The sequence below is a fragment of the Ptychodera flava genome, chromosome 15, assembly GCF_041260155.1.
Source record: "Ptychodera flava strain L36383 chromosome 15, AS_Pfla_20210202, whole genome shotgun sequence".
NCBI classification, from domain to species: domain Eukaryota; kingdom Metazoa; phylum Hemichordata; class Enteropneusta; family Ptychoderidae; genus Ptychodera; species Ptychodera flava.
In genome coordinates, this window is record NC_091942.1 from 8,701,215 (window position 1) to 8,722,686 (window position 21,472).

At 37.8% G+C, this 21,472-nt stretch overlaps 2 protein-coding genes across 2 annotated transcripts in view; both read left to right on the forward strand.

Annotated features, from left to right (window-relative positions):
- Nucleotides 1-21,472, forward strand: part of LOC139152237 (neurogenic locus notch homolog protein 1-like) — a 191,826-nt gene that overhangs the window by 44,604 nt on the left and 125,750 nt on the right. The gene's annotated exons all lie outside the window — the stretch shown is intronic.
- Nucleotides 184-21,458, forward strand: LOC139152203 (fibropellin-1-like). Its single transcript, XM_070725345.1, has 13 exons — nt 184-193; nt 723-842; nt 9,932-10,018; nt 11,977-12,096; nt 12,716-12,826; nt 13,061-13,180; nt 13,532-13,618; nt 14,074-14,190; nt 14,497-14,610; nt 15,049-15,162; nt 15,540-15,656; nt 17,871-17,996; nt 19,150-21,458. Exons 1-13 carry the CDS (start codon nt 184-186, stop codon nt 19,296-19,298), a joined length of 1,392 nt encoding a protein of 463 aa, XP_070581446.1. The 3' UTR covers nt 19,299-21,458.

A 21,472-nucleotide genomic window follows, 5' to 3' on the forward strand; every position in this document is an offset into this window, starting at 1 on the left:
ACTTTAAGGATTCACTTTCACAGCTTTTTAGCAACTATGACCTTTAACATAGCGGACATCACGACAGATTTACCATTCACATAAGGAATGAGCTGGAGTGTTCTGCAATCTTTGAGGCACAATAAGGAAGGAAAACAAGTACTGTTTAGTGAAAAAAATCGTACAGACCACCACCAGCTCAATATGGTAGAAAGTAGGTGCTACATCAATTTTCAATTATTTTCAATGCAATATCTTACTTTTTGCATATTTTCCTGTCAAGATGTTGATGAGTGTTTATCAGTATATATCTGCATGAATGAAGGAACTTGTGAAAATGTGATTGGTGGATTTAACTGTGTCTGCAAATCCGGATATACAGGAGAAAATTGTCAAATGGTAAGTTGTAAATACGATTTTTAGTTTCAAATAGTATAGAGGAGTGTTTAGGATATGGTGGTTACAACATGTATCCCTTTGTTTTGCTATCGTATTTTCTTTGCAGTTTGCAGTTTCTAAGATCATTGTATGATATTGCAACATAGCTACTTTTGATATTTTAGTGAATAAATGTGTCTATTGAAGGATATGTCCAGGAGTCATACTTTGTCCCTGAACTATATTCACAGCATATAAAGTTGCAACTAGCTGTGTAAAATTGCATCACTCACTGTGTATTTTCTGTGAAAATTATTTCAAACCCTATTTTTTATGTCGGAATCATCTTTATACCTTTTCACCAGATCTGGATGAGTGTGCAGCAGGACTGAAATGTCAGAATAATGGCGTATGCCAAAATACCAATGGTGGCTATTGCTGTTTATGTCCAGCGGGACTTGGTGGTATTGACTGCTCTGATGCCAGTGAGTTTCAATTCTTAGAAAAGTCGGATAATATTACTGTTGATTGCCAGAATTAAAAAAATATAGCATGTCATGGCCAATTTCACTAAGAGGTTGGCAAAAGGTAAAGTAGTATTGAGTGCACAGGCAAGTCAAGGTTTTTACGAGATGATATCCCAGTCTTACATAGTCACTTTTGGGTATCATATTCTCCTGTCCTGAGACGTTGCAAATAGACATACCTATTATTATTTTTTTCAAATTTGGCACAGTATCAAGTAATCATTGATGACACATCACCATCACTAATATGAACTTCATAATACTTAAAAAGAACAATATTGATTACACTGTGACAGGCGCAAACAGGTGCATAGTAGAAAAAGCTACTTTCTCCGACAATAAAATATCATAAAGTCGGTTCAAGCTAGACCTCGAGAAAGATACCTGAACAGATTGAACCTTTTCTGAGGAAAGGGATACTTGACGAGTTTGAACTTGCTCACAATGACTGCGTGTTCATTTGTATATAATTTTCATAATATCACCTGACCTGTTCTGGTGAAATTACTGTGTATGCAGGGCTCAATAGAGGTATGCTGGTATCTTTGGAATATTTCTCTCAGTCTGGTAAACATGCCTGTTTGCTAGGTCACAAATGAACTGAAGAACCAAATATTCTTGCATGTCATGAATCCGCTTTTTATTTTTCACAGCCTGAAATACACTAGTAATGTCCATTGTTTTGAAACCAGTAACATTCATCGATTTGAAAAAATGAGCCTCTGACATTCTAGGGCAAATCTTAAAATTTTTTAGTACGAGTTGTCATGACACAAACAATGTCTGGGATTTGCCTTAAGGCAAGCTTATTTGCCCTTCTTAGTTTGCGTTACTCTAGTTTACGACAAAATGCATTAATATCTCAAAGAGGCATGGTATTGTTTTTCAACTACCAAGTTTTAAATCACATTTCACACTGGGACTTTATCCAGTCCAAAGGCCTTATACAGTTGTTCTCCTACTAGTCCTTGATAGTGCCACCTTCCATATCATGGTTCCTATCATCTCCTCTCCCAATCTGATTAAAATCAGATGTAGAGTACGGCGACGTCTCTGTACTTGCGCGGTTTTCTCTTGCTGTCGCCTCTCACTACATCTGACCAACTCCCATAGAAGGTTGCGTTCAAATCTCATGCTCTGAAGCAGCCAATCAGATTGCACGTTACGCGATCGCGAGGTCGAGTGCGTCGATGCGATGTCGTGTTCCCTTGCTTTTATCCATGTAAACATCCGATCGTTGTTCAAATCTACAGCGACAAGTACACAACACGACGCACTTTCAAATTTCAGTCTAGAAATTTGTGGCCGCTTGGCTGTCTTGTACACACAGGCGCTCCTTAGCTGGGTGAGTCTGCTTAATAGATGATTTTCGGATCGATTTATTGATCCCGTAGTCGCTATGCCTGCTTTTGATTGCAGTGGCGGGCATATCGACTACAGGATCAATAAATCGATCCGAAATCGATCTACTTAGCAGACTACCCAGCTAAGGAGCGCCTGTGCTTGTACACATTGCACTGGAGTGTATAAGTAACAGTAGAGCTGAGCAGCTAAAGTCGTTCACTGGGCGCTGCTCACTGCCCCTGCGTACGATGCTGTGTGTTCCCGGTGTTTTGCTATCTATCCTGCTATCTATCAGTCCCAATTTGGACCGCACACGAAAAACGACCTTTTCTAACTACTTTCGGCCGAAAGCAGCTCGATTCCGATTTATGCCTACCCGAGTCACTCAATCGCTCACTCACAGACTGCAACAAAATTTGAACCAGAGAGGTTGGTCAGTTGACAGCTCGGCCAGTGCTAGCTAGCCTAGCTCTGCATGGCAGGGCTGTGTGTTACCTGCGTTATACGGCCTCCCACCACACACAGCCCTGCCATGCAGAGCTATAGCTAGCCCTGCATACAGGTCTGTGTGTGGAGGCCGTATAACGCCGGGAACGCACAGACCTGTATGCAGGGCTAGGCCAGAGCCCGCGCCAACCATATCAGCCAGTGGGAGAGGTCGGCCACTTTTATGATTGCGTAATATTTCTCTTCACAGTCAACAGATGCTTTTATACGCATGCCAATTTTAGTTTTTTGATGTTATTTTGTTGAACATTCAGAAAACAACGAGAAGACGTTCCACTCTGAAAAACAAATTGGTCGACCTCAGCGTTTCTGCAGATCGCGAGTCGAGCGTACGATCGAGAGGTACAAATTGGCAGTAATGACGACTTTGATCGTTGGATGAATAACTTTTTAGGTGATTGTTTGACAGGAGTAAAGCGTAGGTTTAATGGAAAGCAAAACAAGTTGTACACACTGTGCGGCATGTGGCTGATGTCAATTTGTGGTTACCGTTAATAGTTTACCAGCGATTCACAGTCGGTCGGTTGTCCAGGAACCGGCCATAATCTTGAAGAACGTATCCAATGGCGATATCTAATGAGTTATTCGACCGAAGGTAGTCAGAAAAGGTAGCTCTGCATGGCAGGGCTGTGTGTTACCGGCGTTCGAGGCCGTAAACGCCAGTGACACACAGCCCTGCCATGCAGAGCTATCAGAAAAGGTAGCTTTTTGTGCGCGGTCCAAAGCAGGACCGATGTCGCTGTGTATTCCTATGAGGATTGGCACGGCTGTAATGAGAGGCCGTATATAATGCCTCCGGGAACATACAGCATTGTACGCAGGCCTGGTTTCACAGTTTGTCCACATGATTCTGTTTGCACAGTTATTAATAAAAAGGCATGTTTCACCATTAAAATTACAGACAAGCGATTCTAAAATTCACCGTGCGCCAGTGTTTACAACTGGGTGGATGGCTCGGTTACACACTTTCATTAATGGCATTTTGATTTTCATGATATGCATGCTTGCGTGTCATACCTATTGTTCTCTGTAAGGCGCTTTCTGATAGGTCGGCTGTTCTGGCCAGAGTTCGAGATTTGAACGTGACCTTCCATGGGAGTTGGTCAGATGTAGTGAGAGGCGACAGCGAGAGAATACCACGTACGCATAAGAAGACGTCGCCGTACTCTACATCTGATTTTAATCAGATTGCTCCTCTCCCTGTATTATTGCATCAGGCCAACTTCTATGAGGGCATGGCCACAGTAAATTTCTGTCTTTCTTATCTACATTATCACCCACATGTGAACAGCTGTGATCCCAGTATTCCCGTTGTATGTAGTGCCTGTGCATGCGGTATATTCTTTCACTCCGTCCTACTGTATTAAACTCCTCTTCTTCTTCTTCCATCTCATCGACATGTTTCTGTGATATCCAGTTCACATTTGGTCACCTTCTATTTCCTTTCACTTTATCTAGTGTAGTATTGCCATGACACTTCTCATGTAAAGTAATGTACACCTTTTCTGACCTTGCCTTTTCTCTAGTTTCCATATTGTATCAGCAACAGTCAAAGTTCCACACACATATGCAGGACATTGTCCTTCAACCTTCTGGTCACCTAGGTAAAAGGCATATTCTGTATCCATGATCCATGATCCACTCATCTGGAAATACCTCTTTTCCATTCGTACTGTTTCATAAGTACGGTCCGAGACATATTTACCGATAACAATAATTGGTTTTTGCAGTCTTCGAAAGTCCGCTTACAGCTCACTGATTGGCTTGACCCTTTCTGTTAGGTCTCGTTATGATGTAGTGTTCACCTCAAGGCAATGAGATTGGTCGCCTTGTGTCCTTGCGTTAGCCTCATATAACGAGGACACTGGCGAAATTTTTAATATTGACTCCCTAACGAAAACCATCAAGAAAATTGGAACGTTCAATAGTGATGTTGTAAATATCAACAATTTCGAGGAGAATGTTGATGTGGTTGATTTACTGATATATCGATTAAATTTTGAGAAATATCAATAGCATTTAAAAAGAGGAAAGGGGATGAAATGAATAGGCTTATCTTGAGTCAGTTGGCAATGATGATGTAGAAAAAGTTATCAGTACACAACGGTTTCAAAAAAATTGATTGAAGTATAACAATGAGAATATGGATTATTTTGTGTATAATCTGCTAATAACTGACATTAATTGTTGCTCTCCCAACCACAACCGAAAGAATTTTCAACGACTCTCCGACTACCCGACACTTCAGCAATGGGCCTAAGGCCACCCCACGGCAAACCAGTTGTGTTGTACCAACCATTGCACATCACGAATAATACAACATAGCTTAGCGTATGCTGTGCGTGCTCGGAATTGTAAACAGTCCCTCTAATCGCATGTGTTACATGGTTCACAAACCCTATTAGTGAACAGATGATATGTTCTATATTATTCAGAATGTTGTGTTAAGAACGAATTTACAAAAGAAGAGACTTTGGTTCACACCAGCGACCGTCAAAACGTCACCTTAAAACTGAATGTTACAAGCCGGCATTCGAAGCCAAACAGACACGCATTGTTTGAAGTAGTGCTTGTTTCTTGGGTGAACTAGGCCTGCCTTCTGTCTTTGCCTTTTTAGTTTTGATCGAATTAGATACCAGGTACAAGCACTTTAAATGAGTAGTTACCACAACGGTATCCAGGAAGTACATGGGACACTCCATAACAACACAGCAAACACTACAGAACGATGCTAACACAAGGACACAAGGTAACCAACCACATTGCTGTGAGGTGATCTGTACATGATGATGAAACCTAAGAGCAAGAGTCAAGAGCAATTATAAATATGACAGGCAATCTCGTCTTAAGAGTGAACATGCCAGTTTACTGGTGATGAGAGAAAGACTGGCAATGTTTGTAGCCATGTACCAGAAGCAGATCGACTTGAAGATCTTCCACTTAGTGTGTAAAGACGGCTGCAACATACCAGTATATAAGATCTGGCTGAGTGGGAATGCAGTGATACTCCATTTCACACCTTTTTCAGAATACCTGAACAGTTGAAGAAAAAGCTAGAGGTCATTCACGGACAGGTCATTAAATGCGATGAAGTACGAGATTTCCGCTGAACCATGGTACCTGACTGTCTGTAAAAACGTGTACAGGAATGATACTCTACAGAGCCAGTGTATCACAGAATGGTAGGTGTCCGAGCTGTGAGGAGCAGACCCTGACAATGAAAATAAATGGTGGCAGCTGCATGCCACTGTGGAAGTGGGACAAAGACAGAAGACTCTGAAGTGGGTTTAAGGTATATAATAAGTATGCCAGTCAGCTGGAGGTAAGCTGTGTAATAATTAATCATGGTGACACCTGGCATGGGTGAAAGGATGAGGAAGAAGTGCACTTATGAAGTCCCACTACATCGTACACAGAAGGCCGGCAGAGATCATTGGGCAATGGAACATGGGCTTACCTATGTTGAGATCCCCTTTCATGAAATTGTTGTGAAAGTAAGTGTGATCTGAGTGTTCTTGAAGATGTATTCCAGAATATTCTTAAGCTTACTCCATTCGGGAGTGATTGATGCAGGAGTCCAATGGTCAGGTCTAAACCTGTCATGCTCACCACAGGGCTCAGCATGTGGAACTAAGCCTTTAAGATGTTCCCTGAGGATTTAAAGATTTGTGATATGTATTGACGACTAGAATATGATTCTGAATGCCTGTAAAGTAGGGTGAACCTGGGAATAAAGTGAAACAGTGTGCTTTCTGATTGAAGTTACATCATGTGCTGTGAAGAAGTACTGTGTACTTTCACAGCATACTCATGATGAACTGAAACATACAGGATGTGTTAAAAGTGGCTGTGGACTTTCAGGATTCATGGAGAGATAAAGCAGGCTATTATTGGCTGCCTGGATATAAACTAGGAATCCTATAATGCTATAAGCAAAGAGTAAGAAATTCAACATACATGTAAAGGCCTTATGGGCAGAGAAGATGAATAGTGCTCGTCTGAAGCTGTATAATAATGGAATGGAGAGGTTTCTTGCTTGGTTGATCAATGATGCTGGATAATGCTTGTATCTGGATGACCGGAAGGTTAATGGACGATAGATAACCTTCCATGTGTGTTGAGCCATTACATTGGCTGATACATGATAAAGAAAATTTGCAGTCTGAAGAGGTTTACCGGTACATGGTTTAAGAGAACTGAAAACTGGAAACCGGTTCAAGAAGCTAAACCTGGACAACACTGTCAGGTTAAGGAGAAGTGCTTATTATAGTGGGATGGAGACAGATTATGCGCCACATGCAGAAGTGTCATATACCTTGGGAAGCCTGAGAGCAAAGCTGTGGATATGTTGGTGTTCGTGTGAATGAGAAAACCAGTAATTTACTCTAGCCAAGCCTTCACACAATTGAGCCTGACGTAAGAGTATGACAGAGGAGAAGATAGGGCCCATGAAATGGGAGGTGGGACTATACAAGAATAATTAGAGTAAGAATTGTACAGGGCCTGTAGACTGGACACTGACTGGTCTGAATGGTCAAATTTTGAATTTGGTAGTTGAAAACAAATCGTGTGCCCTAATGAACGTATTTATGGTTTTTCTGTCAAACTACAGTGATGCAAGATAAGAAGGGAAAACTGGCATATCTTTAAAGCCCCACTAGTTATAACTTTTGAAATATGTTGACCTCAAAATATCTTCCTATTTATCTCCTAGTTTTCTCTAAATCCTAGCCTCTGAAGGAATATGGGTTTTAACTGTTTTGGGAAACCATTCCTTGTGAAACGTTTGGCAAGTAAATTCAAATTTTTACCGTCATTTCGATTTCCCGCATTTTTCAAAATTTGGTAATATTACAAAGGAAACAGAACATGCAGTGTCAACATTTTACTACTCTATGCAGTTTATGTTGAGATTTCATTGCAGATGTGCACTGTATCCACGGTTTTTTGCTTTTTTCCGCATGGGGCTGCGATTTAAACATTTGATCGCAAACATTTAATCGAAGTGTAATTATTATCTTGTTCAAAACTACATATAGAGTCCCCGTGGGTGGTTAATAATAAGTGTAAAAAAAAAATAATGCTAAAAATTACAGCCTGGGGCTTTAAGGTAAATCCTTGATGACAACTGTGTGATGATAATTTGTACTACAATATTGTTGGTTTTGCACGATAATGTCAGCAGCTCAGCTTTTTTTCAAACGACTGGATATTCTTTGTTATTCATAATGTAGAAGATTACAAACAGCTAAATTTGGTGCTTCGTTTTATCTGCAATGCGGGAAAGCCATATTTTTAGGCACTGAGAGAAACATATGGCTTAGTAATAGAGATGCGGAAAGGCAGATAGATTAACAATCAGTGTTAATATATGTTTTAGGACAACAAGTTAGGAACAACATGATAAGTGTGTAGAGAGCAAAGACATATTTTCACTGTGATGTTAAGTAATTTCTGGATCGGATTCAAACTCATAACATACAGCATCTAGTCACCTAGCAAAGACGCAATTGTCAAAACCGCCCACCCAAATTCCTACTCTTAAAACGAGTGGTTCAATGATCAATGTGACATCAAAACAAGTTCAATGATCCAAATGAAAAAGTAAGGTCTTACCAATTTTTTTCTGACAATGTTACCTCCACATGCGGTAGAATTCATGGCACACTCGCACATCTATTCCTGCTATCATACACATGATACATTGTACCCAAACGTAAAAGCAAATCAATGAATACACAGCTGAACTGGGCTTTATTAGTCCCAACGGACACCGTCCGGGGGGACTTATAGATTTGGTCTTGTCTGTCCGTCCGTCCATCAGTCCGTCCGTCCATCTGTGTGGTCCGTCCATTCACGCAGATATCTCAGATATGCCCCGGTCAATTTCTTTCAAACTTTGCACAAGGATAGTACCCTACCCCATACAGATGCACGTTGATTTGTTTCACAATGCAATCAAATTTGGCCGTGTTAGAGGACTTTTTAGTTTACACCTCCATAGACTCCCATGTATAAGGCAGTTCTCCATAGACTCCCATGTATAAGGCAGTTCTCCATAGACTCCCACGTATAAGGCCAAGAAAAATAAAGATTTTTGGTATATGGATAACTTAGCAATACAATTTTTTGACCAAATGTCACGTGACCTCAGTGACCTTTGACCTAAAATATACTTATTTGTCTATAACTCAGTAACCACAAGTGCTACACCCTTCATGTATGGTATGATGGGACACCTTATGATGCCACATATTGTACCTCATTAATTATGCACATATCTAATTTTGAGTGAGGCAATACAGCTAGAGGTCTGATTTTTAGTACATAGGGATAACTTAGCAATACAATTTTTTGTGAATAAATGTCATGTGACCTCGGTGACCTTTGACCTCAAATATACATATTTGTCCATAACTCAGTAACCACAAGTGCTACACCCTTCATGTATGGTATGATGGGACACATTATGACGCCACATATTGTACCTCATTAATTATGCGCATATCTAATTCTGAGCGAGCCAATAGAGCTAGAGGTCTGATTTTTGGTATATAGGGATAACTTAGCAATACAATTTTTTTGACAAAATGTCACGTGACCTCGATGACCCTTGACCTTGATTATACATATATATGCATAACTCAGTAACCACAAGTTCTATACCCTTCAATTTTGATAGGATATTAGACCTTAAGATGTCACATCTTGTACCTCATTTATTATGCGCATATGTATTTGTTGGCTTGCCAATACAGCTAGAGGTCTGATCTTTTTTCCCGATTAGAACCATAACTTAGACATGCCTCATGTGTTTCAAATTGGGAACAACGACATAGACCTATGTGCCCATAGATATCAAAACATACACTCCAGTGATACTTCTTAATGACTACATTTCCCTGCCCCATTAAGACTAATACTCCTATTACAAGTGGGGACTATGTCATTTTCAATGACGTGTTTGCCTAAGGGACAGTCTATCCACCAGCAGAACTATCAACCAAGGAATAAATATGGCAATGTAACAATCGGATTCAAAGTAACAATAAAGGGGACCTAGTCATCTAGCAAGGACATCACAGTCAAAACTGCTTCACTTAGTCGCTATGTTTGAATAGAGTGGTTCAGTAACTGAGCTAGATTGTAAAAATTCTTTGTAACCACAATCCCTCCTTTTCTGTCTCTACTGCCAGATGTAAAATCTTGTCAGAATGGTGCCCTGCTTGTCGGTGATCAGTGTGTTTGTACTGAAGCATGGGCAGGATTAGACTGCACTGAAGGTGAGGTTGCCCTTGATTTACTGTTACTACGTTAAAATGTTGAACTTTTTCCCCATCAAATTCTGTTTCAGGGATGGAATCTTCTGAGTACTGTTGCAACGGTAAAAATGTTTAACTATTTCCCGCCATATTTTGTTTCATCGATGGAATCTTGCAAGTAACCATCCAATTGAGATATACGTGAAGAAAATATGGTGGTTTCCACAGGGGTCGAACTCACAACGTACGGTACCCAGTCACCTAGCGGAGAAGCCACAGACAAAACCGCAGGGCTAAATTCCCAATCTCAAAAAGATTGGTTAAATAACCGAGCTAAAAATCATGTTATTGGTGTTTTTAAGCATATTAAAATGTCTGTCGTGTACCAGTGGAATATTACGTATTTAGGCTTTTCGATCATCACAAAATGCAGTGAAACAACTACACTCTGAAAAAAGCTGCCTTGTTATGTACTACAGTGATCCGTGAAAAAAAGCTAACAGAGACATCATGTTAAGGTGTACGAAATGCATACAATAATGTATGTATTTCCTATATTCATCCACTAGGACGTGTTTTCCCTCCCTTCCATTAAAATTGTATTAGATCTGCAAGAGGGATATTTCGAAAAATCAAGTGGTTTTATCCAGTTTTATCTTATCGTTGCCCACCATCACCCATCGATCTGAATAATGGTTACTTCTGCATTTTCATTTATATATTTTCAAGTGTTTGTTCTAATAATATGAAAACATTATGTGATTCCTATCGAATGCACTATCGGTGATAAGTTGTCATTAAAGACACATGATTCCATCCATGTCCTCAGATTTTTTCAACATTAAATTACATTGTATTGCTAATAAATAAATCGATGGCAAGTGTTATCTATCTAAGATAACTCATCACACCGGTTACTTTTCCAGCTGTAATTATAGATAACTATTAATGTGCAACTCATGCTGTAATTAATTATTCTCATGCCTCACGGGTTCAGGATTAGAATTACAATAACGATTTCATACAGAAAGATTAACATGTCTAGACTAGTACGTTATAGCCATCATTTGTTCCAATATACTTTGTATTGAGGGGACTCGCTCATACGGTAAGAAAGTGCAATCGTAGAGCAGAAATGTTTCAATGAATGTATGCATCCTTGGCGATTATTCAGATTATTTGAAAAATGTGGCCTCAATTCAGCAGACAATCGAAATGTTATTTTTTACTTTCAGGGGCTATCAAACACAGAGGTTAATCTGAGAAGTTATGATTTGCCTTGTTTGTTTGTTTTAGAGAAGATTCCTGTGTTTTTATGTAAAACAGTTTTAGTTTAAGTTTTCAGGCAATTCAACGAGATCTGCCAAAATGCCAGTAGGAATAAACACACCAACTATTGATGCATCGTGTGGGCCAGCAATTTGCCTGACAGTGGATGCAAATGAAAAACATTTCATGCTAATATTGAAATCACCTTTAAGGTGTATATCTGTTCCAACAAAAAGTTATGATTCGATCTTGAATATAACCATGATGGCAGCCAATTTTGCTACAAAAAGACAGTAAAGTCTCTTGCTACTACCCCTCTATACCTTCTACAAAATGAGCCTCATTACTACCCTCTATACCTTCTACAAAATGAGCCTCACTACTACCCTTCTATACCTTCTACAAAATGAGCCTCACTACTACCCCTCTATACCTTCTACAAAATGAGCCTCACTACTACCCAGCTATACCTTCTACAAAATGAGCCTCACTACTTCCCCTCTATACCTTCTACAAAATGAGCCTCACTATTACATCACCATCTATACGTTCACTGCCTCTTTAATGTATTTTTAAAACCTATACACATCTGTTTTTATTATCTTTATATAAATTTAAAACCAGTACACTTCCGTTGCCATTTGTAGTTATAATCTGGCCATCTATCAGTTATTGTCTACATCGTGGTTTGTTTGTATTTCATGTACAAGATGTGAACGAGTGTCTTGGGTTAGACGATCCTTGTAAGAATGGCGGAACGTGTGTGAATCTAATGGGCGGATACATGTGCAGGTGTTTGTGGGGTTACACTGGAAAATATTGTCATTTGGGTGAGTATTTATGCTTCTTCTTTATTGGCCTCAGTCACATGTACCTATTGATCACTACATGTTGCCACAAGCACAACAGCGTGAGATTTAATCTGTAATTCATTGTGTACTGTCATGTAATGTAGCAAAAGTACAGACATTCTCAATATCTCTTTCCCAATGTTTTATCATAACATATTTGCTCCCGTGAACTGTCGGTATCTTGTTTCTGTTGATGGCATTTCAACCAATATGCATGAGATCAGTGGGAATCAATTGTCTCATGTTTTACAATAAGCGTTACTTCTACGCTGTCCTACCATTGCAGAGGTCATCCAAAATATAAACTTATAAAAGTGAATATCACTGTTACTTACACGTAGTTGGGTAGGTGCTCATAGGTAGACAAATAACAAATGTATCTCTGGCTGTAACTACATTATGATATCAAGTCCCGCTATTGCTATCAATTGTTTCTTTAATCAATCGGTTTACAGTATGTCTTTGGAAACTTTTAATTCAATTGTAAGTTTTAAAACCCTGTAGATTTCGGTTAATTTCCTATCCGTCCACTTACCACTACTTCCTGTCGTGACTTTTAGCCTACAATGTTTGTCTTTTAACCTTCTTGATTTTGCAGCGGACCGGTGTTCAGACTATCCATGCCAGAATGGAGGCATTTGTAGAGCGACTGAAAACAACTACACATGTAACTGCACCGATGGATTTACAGGAATTAACTGCGAAACAGGTAAGTTGTTGGGGAAGAGAGCAGGATTACATTGAGGTGTTCATGTTATAGACAATATACTTAATTTGTGTAACTCAAAAGCACTTTGATCAAAATATGTCAATAATATCCGTTGTTGTCAGTATGCTGATAACTGGAGAACGATCAGACGCATATGTATAGTGTGTCTTGACACAATGTTATTTTGCATTTGTCTTTTACTAAAAAACAAACTTCATCTTTTCTTGCGTTTAGATATCGATGAGTGCATTTCATTGGCTCCATGTAGCAATAATAGTGTCTGTGTCAATATTATGGGTGGATACTATTGTCATTGTTCAGACGGATATGGAGGGGAGGATTGTACAATACCTGGTAGGTTTACTAGAAACTGTATGAGTCCTCAGATCTTCAATTCGTACATAATTTGGATATATTTTACAATTACATTTGGAAAAGCACATGTACTGTCAGATATATGGCTGTTGCTCAATTACATTCTAGTATTCCAAAACTACTCAACATACTGATCAGCTGTAAGTTAATAATGCTTATGTTCAATAAAAAAATAAGTAATATCTGATAGTATGTATTAGTGATTACTCCAATATACGTTTGGCGAAGTACGGTTTCCAAAAACATTACGCTTCCACACTTAAGTAAGAGCATCCATATTACATTAACCTATAATGTATGTGTAGTAAATGTTGACATCTCTCAATATAGGTGCCAAAAGTTGTCAGAATGGTGGAACGATAGATGGTCAGATTTGCCAGTGTGCACGAGGATGGTGGGGAAGTGACTGTACATTAGGTATTTTGAATGATTTGTTTGTGTTTTACGATTACATTCATTGACGAGTGTAAGACATCAATTGTTATGGTAGGAACATCTTACAGCATTCAAAAATGGTGTCCAAGCCAGTATGTTCAGCATAACAGCAACAAAAATCAATGTTCTTTTCAAATATTAAAAGTGTTGTCGATGTCTTTGTTTGACTTTAGGAAAAATACATTGTAGATTGAATTCTTTGTTATAAGGTTACCATGTAGACAACTTAACAACATTGCTTTAAAAAATAAGAAAATCACTGGCTTCCATAGTCACATTTATTGAGTTAAATCAGCTGAAATTCAATATGTATTAGATTTTTCATTTTTTAATTTGTTTTTTTTGGGGGGGGATTTAGCTGCATAATTACTCAGTCTAATCGAAAATTTTTATTCATATGTGCAAAGCATAATTGTTTCTTCTGTTCCTCCGGGCAGACATAGATGAGTGTGCAACTGTTGGATTGTGCATGAATGGCGGAGTGTGCCAGAATCAAATTGGAAGTTTCAAATGCCAGTGTATGTCCGGTTTCACGGGAACCCATTGTCAGACGGGTCAGTCAATTTAAACTTAGTTCACATTAACATTTGTTCTCATTAAAACAGACAAGAGCACGCATTTCAAAACAACATTAAGAAAAATATTATGAAATTGATTTAGGTGTCCATTGTAACATTTTTTCCGATCAGCAATACCTCAGTTTAGATACTATGAGTTTGTCATGGGATCTCTCAGAATAAACTAATATCATGCTCTGTTAAAGCATCAAAGATAAAGCTGGAATGCCCAAAAATCTTTTGTCTTTGACTTTCCAAAAACTTTATAAGGTGTTTGAGATTTGGCTTTTCATCCTTTGCTAGCTATTGACCAGTGTGCCAGTAATCCATGTCAAAACGATGGGATCTGTCGGAATGCCATCGGTATGTACATCTGTGAGTGTACGTCAGATTTCACTGGCATCACCTGCAATACAGGTAAGTCTATGTAAAATCATACTTTTAAACTGAGTATGTTGTTATTTCCAATAAAAGTAGTCAGACTGGACTGGACCTAAGCATTGTCAATATACTATCGGTGAAATCTATGAATTTAATTACCCATTACAGCACAACAACAATTCCGAATAAGTATTCTTGTGCTGTCAACTGCACAATGATTTTCAGTTGGTGGTAGGAGGAATCCCACCATCAGCTTGAACTCTCAAACTGTAAACAGAAACTGTCCAAATACTCAATTGCATCAAGAATCTGCATGATCTGCATCTTGAAGAAGACTTCTTACATCAGAATTTTCACACATAAATAACGCCACATGTAGACTTAATTTTAAACTCTACAGTTTGATTATTTAGTGTTGAGGAATGTAAAACTATTTTTGTACACAATTAATACCGTGTTGTTTTATTTCATCAGCTGTCAACCCATGCAGAAACAACCCTTGTCAGTATGGAGGTACATGTACTTCAGCGGGTGATTCATACACCTGTACATGTGTATCAGGATACACTGGAAACAACTGTGAAGCAGGTAAATAAACTCATATCAATGCAAATGGTTTCACTATAAAGTGTACCACAGAATTATCTTGGCAACAGGGTTTCCTAATAGCTATATTTCGAATTTTTAAATTTGTTTAACATAATTTTACTAGTATCAAGTATTTCCAAGTGAGAAATCTGGCTAACATTATAACAAAAATAACGTTTTCAGTACATAATATTCACATCAGATATGGTACGAAATGTTAACAAAACTGTTAATAAACTATATTGAGAGCATACGTTTATAGCAATACATTTTGCAACGGTAAATGTGTTAAATGTGTTCGCCACCTTTTTTTAATTTTTTTTTGTAATATTCATAGCCATATTGAATGATATCCACAAGTTTGTTTCAAATTCCAGACGTCAATGAGTGCTCGACATTCAATCCGTGTCACAACAGTGGAACATGCGTAAACACGCCGGGTTCTTACAGATGTGTATGTATATCTGGCTTCACAGGAGAACGCTGCACCGCAAGTAAATACCGGCACATGTTCTTGGTATCCTTGATCTCTGTGTAAAACATAGGACAGAAAGCAAGGGAAAGATATAGCTCAAATCTACATCATTTGCTGACGTTTCAGACCTGGAATGTCATATGATTTCACATCTGCAGTTGTATGGCCTCATTTTGGTACCTTTCAACAAAACTTTGCTTTCACTTGTTTTTGAGATGTGGCGAGGTGGATTGGTAGATTTCAAATGTCAGTACCCATGCAGAGTCATCACTTACATTAGCCTGAATTGATTTGATTCAAACTCTACTCCAGGACAAGGTGTAATTTATGGTACATAGAGACACAAATTGTGAAATCATATGATCAAACGTGGTAGGAGAGAAGACATTTTGTTATAAAACTTTCATGTCAAAATAGCCATCACATGAACATAAATGATTGAGATTATTCAAAGTAGGCGTAAAAACAATGAACTAAGGCGAAATACATGTCAGACATTTTGCAGTAAAATAAATATGGCCGCAGTTTGCCATTTTGTTAAGAAAGTTATCATGCCAATTACAAATATTGTTAAATTAACTTATCGTCAAAGTTGGCGTAAAGTTCCTTGCGTAATTTTAGACCTTTTCGCTATTCTATCAGTTGTCTATTGTTGAAGTTTAGTGACACTACTAGTAGTACGGTAATGACTCCACAAAGTCAAAATTGTTGCTTATGGGTGCCTAGCACCCAGAGCAATCACTTTATGGCTGCATAGGCAAACCATGATGACAGATACGGTAGATGCGAAATGATATGTAGATTTGACAGCGTTTATCAATTAATAGAAATACTAGCTAAGATATTTCACAACTAGATGGCTTGCTAATTTTTTTAATGAATCCAAAAGGCCTCAAAACACTGCACGTTACACAAGCCAATCGGTTACCAGTATTAGTTTTCATAACCTTCATCTGTCCAGAGGCTGTAACAATGCAAGATTCCAAATCTAGAAAAATGTTCCAAGTAGACAGGAGATGACCACTTCATGGTTACAAATTACAATTTGTCAAGGAACAAGTCCATCTATATAGATAAAAATTGTTTAACGACTAATCGATATCTGAATTGTTCTACTTACGTAATGAAAATAATGTTTTGACATTTAATTACGAAGTGTGCGAAGAAAACCTGACCAACTTCTAAACATAAGGGCTTACTTGTATCGTTACATTTTAAGACAATTCTTAAAGTAACAATTCAAAACTTGTTACTTACATTGTGGGCCACGAATAACAAACAAACCATTGCTATTCGGGCACATTTAAATGTGTAATCTATCTCATCCTTTTGCTGACTTATCAAAACTATTGAATAGGCGTTCTAAAATAATCTCCAAATGCTGACACGAGGACAACTATTACTTGTTGAACTTCCAACCACTCACCGCCAAACAATTGTATGGCCCATTCCATTCATATACCGCTTAGCTATATTATATCAAACATTGTTACCCTAATCAAGACATACGAAAATGGGCACGTCGACCTAAGCACCATCGTTACCACTTAAAATTGGTGATGTTTATCAATTTCCCATCTGCACAACCAAACTCTCTGAGGTTTATGTATTCATTCTGTAATGTCATGCGGAGTTGTATTTGTTGGAGTAAGATCTTAAAATCTTCACAGTTTGTATTAAACTCTATTGGTGAAGATGTCGGTGACTTGTTGTGAACATAGCAGCGAATCAGGTGAAATAAACGAAACATAATTAGCAAATGTCACTTTATTCATCACATGGTTGAGGGGACTCCAGGATAGTATGGGACTACATCACACATGAACTTAAACTTATACACTGCTCTTGCCACTCGCCCTGGTGCTCAAACTCATTGCCCTGTGCATGTACATATGAAATAAAGTTCCGCACCAACAGTCGTGTTTTACAATCTTGATGGTGCAGTGTCATTGATAATGACTGGTTTGTAAAGGGAAATACTATAACAGCATTTGCCTTTCCCGGTAGTGTTAACTACAGAAAAGATACTATAGGTAATTTTTAATTTTTTCAAGTTTGATAAATTTCAGGTCATTTCTTCTTTTATTCCATGACGAAATACAGTAACTATTGATGCCACTTCAAGGTGAAAGACATTAGTTTATATTTTTCTAGAGCACACTATGACCAATACTTCAAAACTTCAAAATTCATGTGCGTATCAACCTTTCTTGCTTTTGAATTCTTCCTACAGACATTGCAGAGTGTGCCAGTAACCCGTGTAAGAACGGTGGAACATGCGTAGACTACATCAATCGTTATATGTGTGTGTGCAAGACAGGATTTGTTGGTGATAACTGTGAATTAGCTAGTGAGGGTGGTAAGTCTATTTGAGTATGCTGAATTTAAAGAAATCCATAACAATCATAGTTCATCGTAAAGGCCTGTAGATGTAAGTTTGTTTATTTATGAATATGTGAATATTTGTATGGTTAACTGTCTATCCATCAACTGCAAAACCTTGAACCTAAACTAGTCACCTTGGTATTTTCTTGAATCACAGATTATAAGCGGGATATTTAATCGATTTTGTCCCATTGAATTTACAACAAACAAAAACTTTTAACGAGCGACAGGTGAAATAAAAAACTAATAAAGAAGTACATCTAGAGATACTTCCACTAAATTCGACCCGATTAGCGAAAAACTTGAATACGTAAAGTTTTTTCTCACTTTTATATAATTTTGTAAACATCTTTTCTAGGAAGCCAATGACTGCGCGCTTTTATGTTAGATTCGTACCAAAGACTGACCGTATTCCAGTACATTCAAATGATGACGGAATTAGCAAATGAAACACGTTTGGCCAATACTCCCGTTTTTGGTTGAATCATTGATTGGTTAAAACTGATTATCAAAATCTTCTTGTCGCATAGCTTGCAAAGTTTTGATGTAAGGTCTTTGTAATAACTTAATGACATAGGTTAAACTAAATTGTTTAGGCCAATTTTCTTGTTTTAAGGAAACATTTATAACAAATGAACAGTAGTTCGAAAAACATCATCCAATTGATACTTTTCGTCAGTATTTTCCTAGAAATAACCCCTTTCAGATGTGTTACCATGGGGATGATGGCCTATGTAAATTTCTTGGTCAATTTTCTCTCGTTTAGTCATCTCATATTTTTCATCGGAACATACAGGTCGACTAAATAATTTAACCTTCAGATTGCCTTAGAAAAACTTTAATTTTCCTTTTCTTGATTGAAGGTATTTAGTATGCTTTCTTTCCTTAGATACGTCGGAAAAACAACTGTACGTTGTCGTTAATGTTCGTCCTTTCATGAATATTAAGTGGAAATGCAGGAACACGAATAACCAGTAAATTTTACCCATAAGTTATAAAATCATGTGTCCACAAGTTCTGTAACCCACGTGAGAGTTTTTATGGTAATGAAAAATCTTGACTTCTCTCTCTCTCTCTCTCTCTCTCTCTCTCTCTCTCTCTCTCTCTCTCTCTCTCTCTCTCTCCAGAGTTTGCTGAAGAAGGCAATATTCCCACACGGGAGGCGATTCTTGAACCATGGTGGATCGCGATTATTGCAGCAATAGCTGTTCTCCTTATCATATTCATCGTCATCATGATATGTTCAAGAAGACGAAAGAACAATCAGGATCAGTAAAACCGTGCCTTATCATAAGAAGTACCCTTCAAAAACTTTATAAAAAAACTTGGGAGATGAACTGTGCAAAATTTTATCTCCTAGCTATGTCGAGTCAGAAAAGAGCCTGGTGAATCATAGCCTCAAAATCTAGTTGATTTCCATGCTCGACACAAAGCTTAATCTGTATAAAAAGTTAGTAACTTTGAGATTATTGTGTATGCTGTTCTTGACTCGTGATAAATGTTTTTAATCCGTACTATTTTAACTCCATATTAATCTAAATGCTTTCATTTTTCCCATTGAAAGTTTTAATCTCCTAATGAGATCCCCAGTAACATTTCAGTGAGGTTTTCGTTGTATGTATCCACATTACCTTATTTTGTAGAACTGGGGAAAGTAAATGTAATATGTATAAAAGAGTTTAGTTCCATGTACAGCTCATGTATAAATACCTATTTACTTTTGTATAATCAATGGAATATAATGATCGTGTACATTTGGAATCAATAGTATTCTTAAAGGTTATTGCCCAATATCGTCTGTTCCTGTGTCGTATCAGCATGAGTGTCATTTGTGCTATGTCAGACACTCGACTTCGTCTCGTGTTTGACGCAACACAAATGACACGAATGCTGATACGACACAAGGAACAGGTGATATTGGGCAATAACCGATTTACCATATACCCATGCCCAGAGTTTTATTAATAGTACGAAAAACCTTAAATTTTGAGCCTTTACTTTATTACGCCTTGCGCATAAATGTCGGAATATTTATGTGAACAGGCTTCATTCATAAACTATATAAATAAGTCAACATCACGCGCGACATCGTTGCAAGTCCTCCGTATCTCAATAAACCCAAGAAGAAAGACACCGGGATTCAAAAATCGACATATTGGAGGAACCTTTTAAGGTGCAATATGCTATGACAATCGTAACCAATCAAAATTGTTCTCTGCTTTAAAGCTCTCCTGATTGATTTTGATCGTCGTACTGCACGGAGAGGGGCAGCCATTTAATTTGTTTACCCTGAGAGTTGTTATGTCAACAGTTGTCGTGCGTGTGACATCGTCGTCACGCCACGCGCTCACTACCTGTTCGGTAGACCGTGCCGGCGCCGTGCGAACGGGAGAATGTTTGCTAGAGCTTGTCCAAAAAATACAAGAACTTTTAACAGAAAAAATCAAGGGGAAACATAACAAGACTCAACATATTATTACCGTATTTAGCAACCCGAAATATCTGTGTTCCCAAAAGCCCTTCAAATCTTTACGTCGGAGACATCGCTTTGCAGGTGGAAAGTGTCAGCCATTTTGTTTGTTTACGTTGTTTACCAACAAACCGCAAATGTAGTTCGGGGACACTCCAATACCGATGACGTTTATCGTGCATATCTCGACGTTTACCGTGAAATATTACAGCTGATATTTTACGCTAAACGTCACTAAGATGAATTAAATCGATTTGGGCATGGTTATATGATAAAATGATTATATGTAATATATGGCATTTAACATTGATAATAATTATACATTGTATGACCAATGGTATCTATTAAATGATTATATATAACATAATTAATGTGTATAACAGTGATATGTCATCATTTTAACTATGTTTGTATGTGTGTATGTATTTTGAATTAAAACAAGCACCTTCAGGCTGTATTGTTTTCATTTTACTTGAATGCACTGGTGTAACTTGCATGATCTTTGACAGTTACCATCTTTTTTACAGTAAAGGAAAATGTACCTTTGTGTGTAAAATTTCAAAATCAACGTTAAGCTCCCTTATCCCTGATAATCAGTACTCATTTATCTATGCAGAATCTTCCGTGTTGTTTCCCATTGTTACATGATATAAATTACATTTTGCTTCTTTCCAACTTGCATGGTAGGGTGATCTGTTACAAACGTTTTACTTTCATAAGGCCCCTCTTCACAAAAACTGTATTTTACCGTTCTAATCAGACAACGTTATTAGTATGATTTATTTCGGAAACAATGTAACAACAAATCAACACGTATACCTTATAATAGCTGTTATTGTCCATAAAGAAAATGGTATGATATTAATTTTATAATTATCACGTTGAAATATGATATGTCAGTTACCTTTAATGTACTTATACTATTATACTTTTATATAATAAAATCTAATTTCTAACAACAGAGCATTTCCTGATATTTG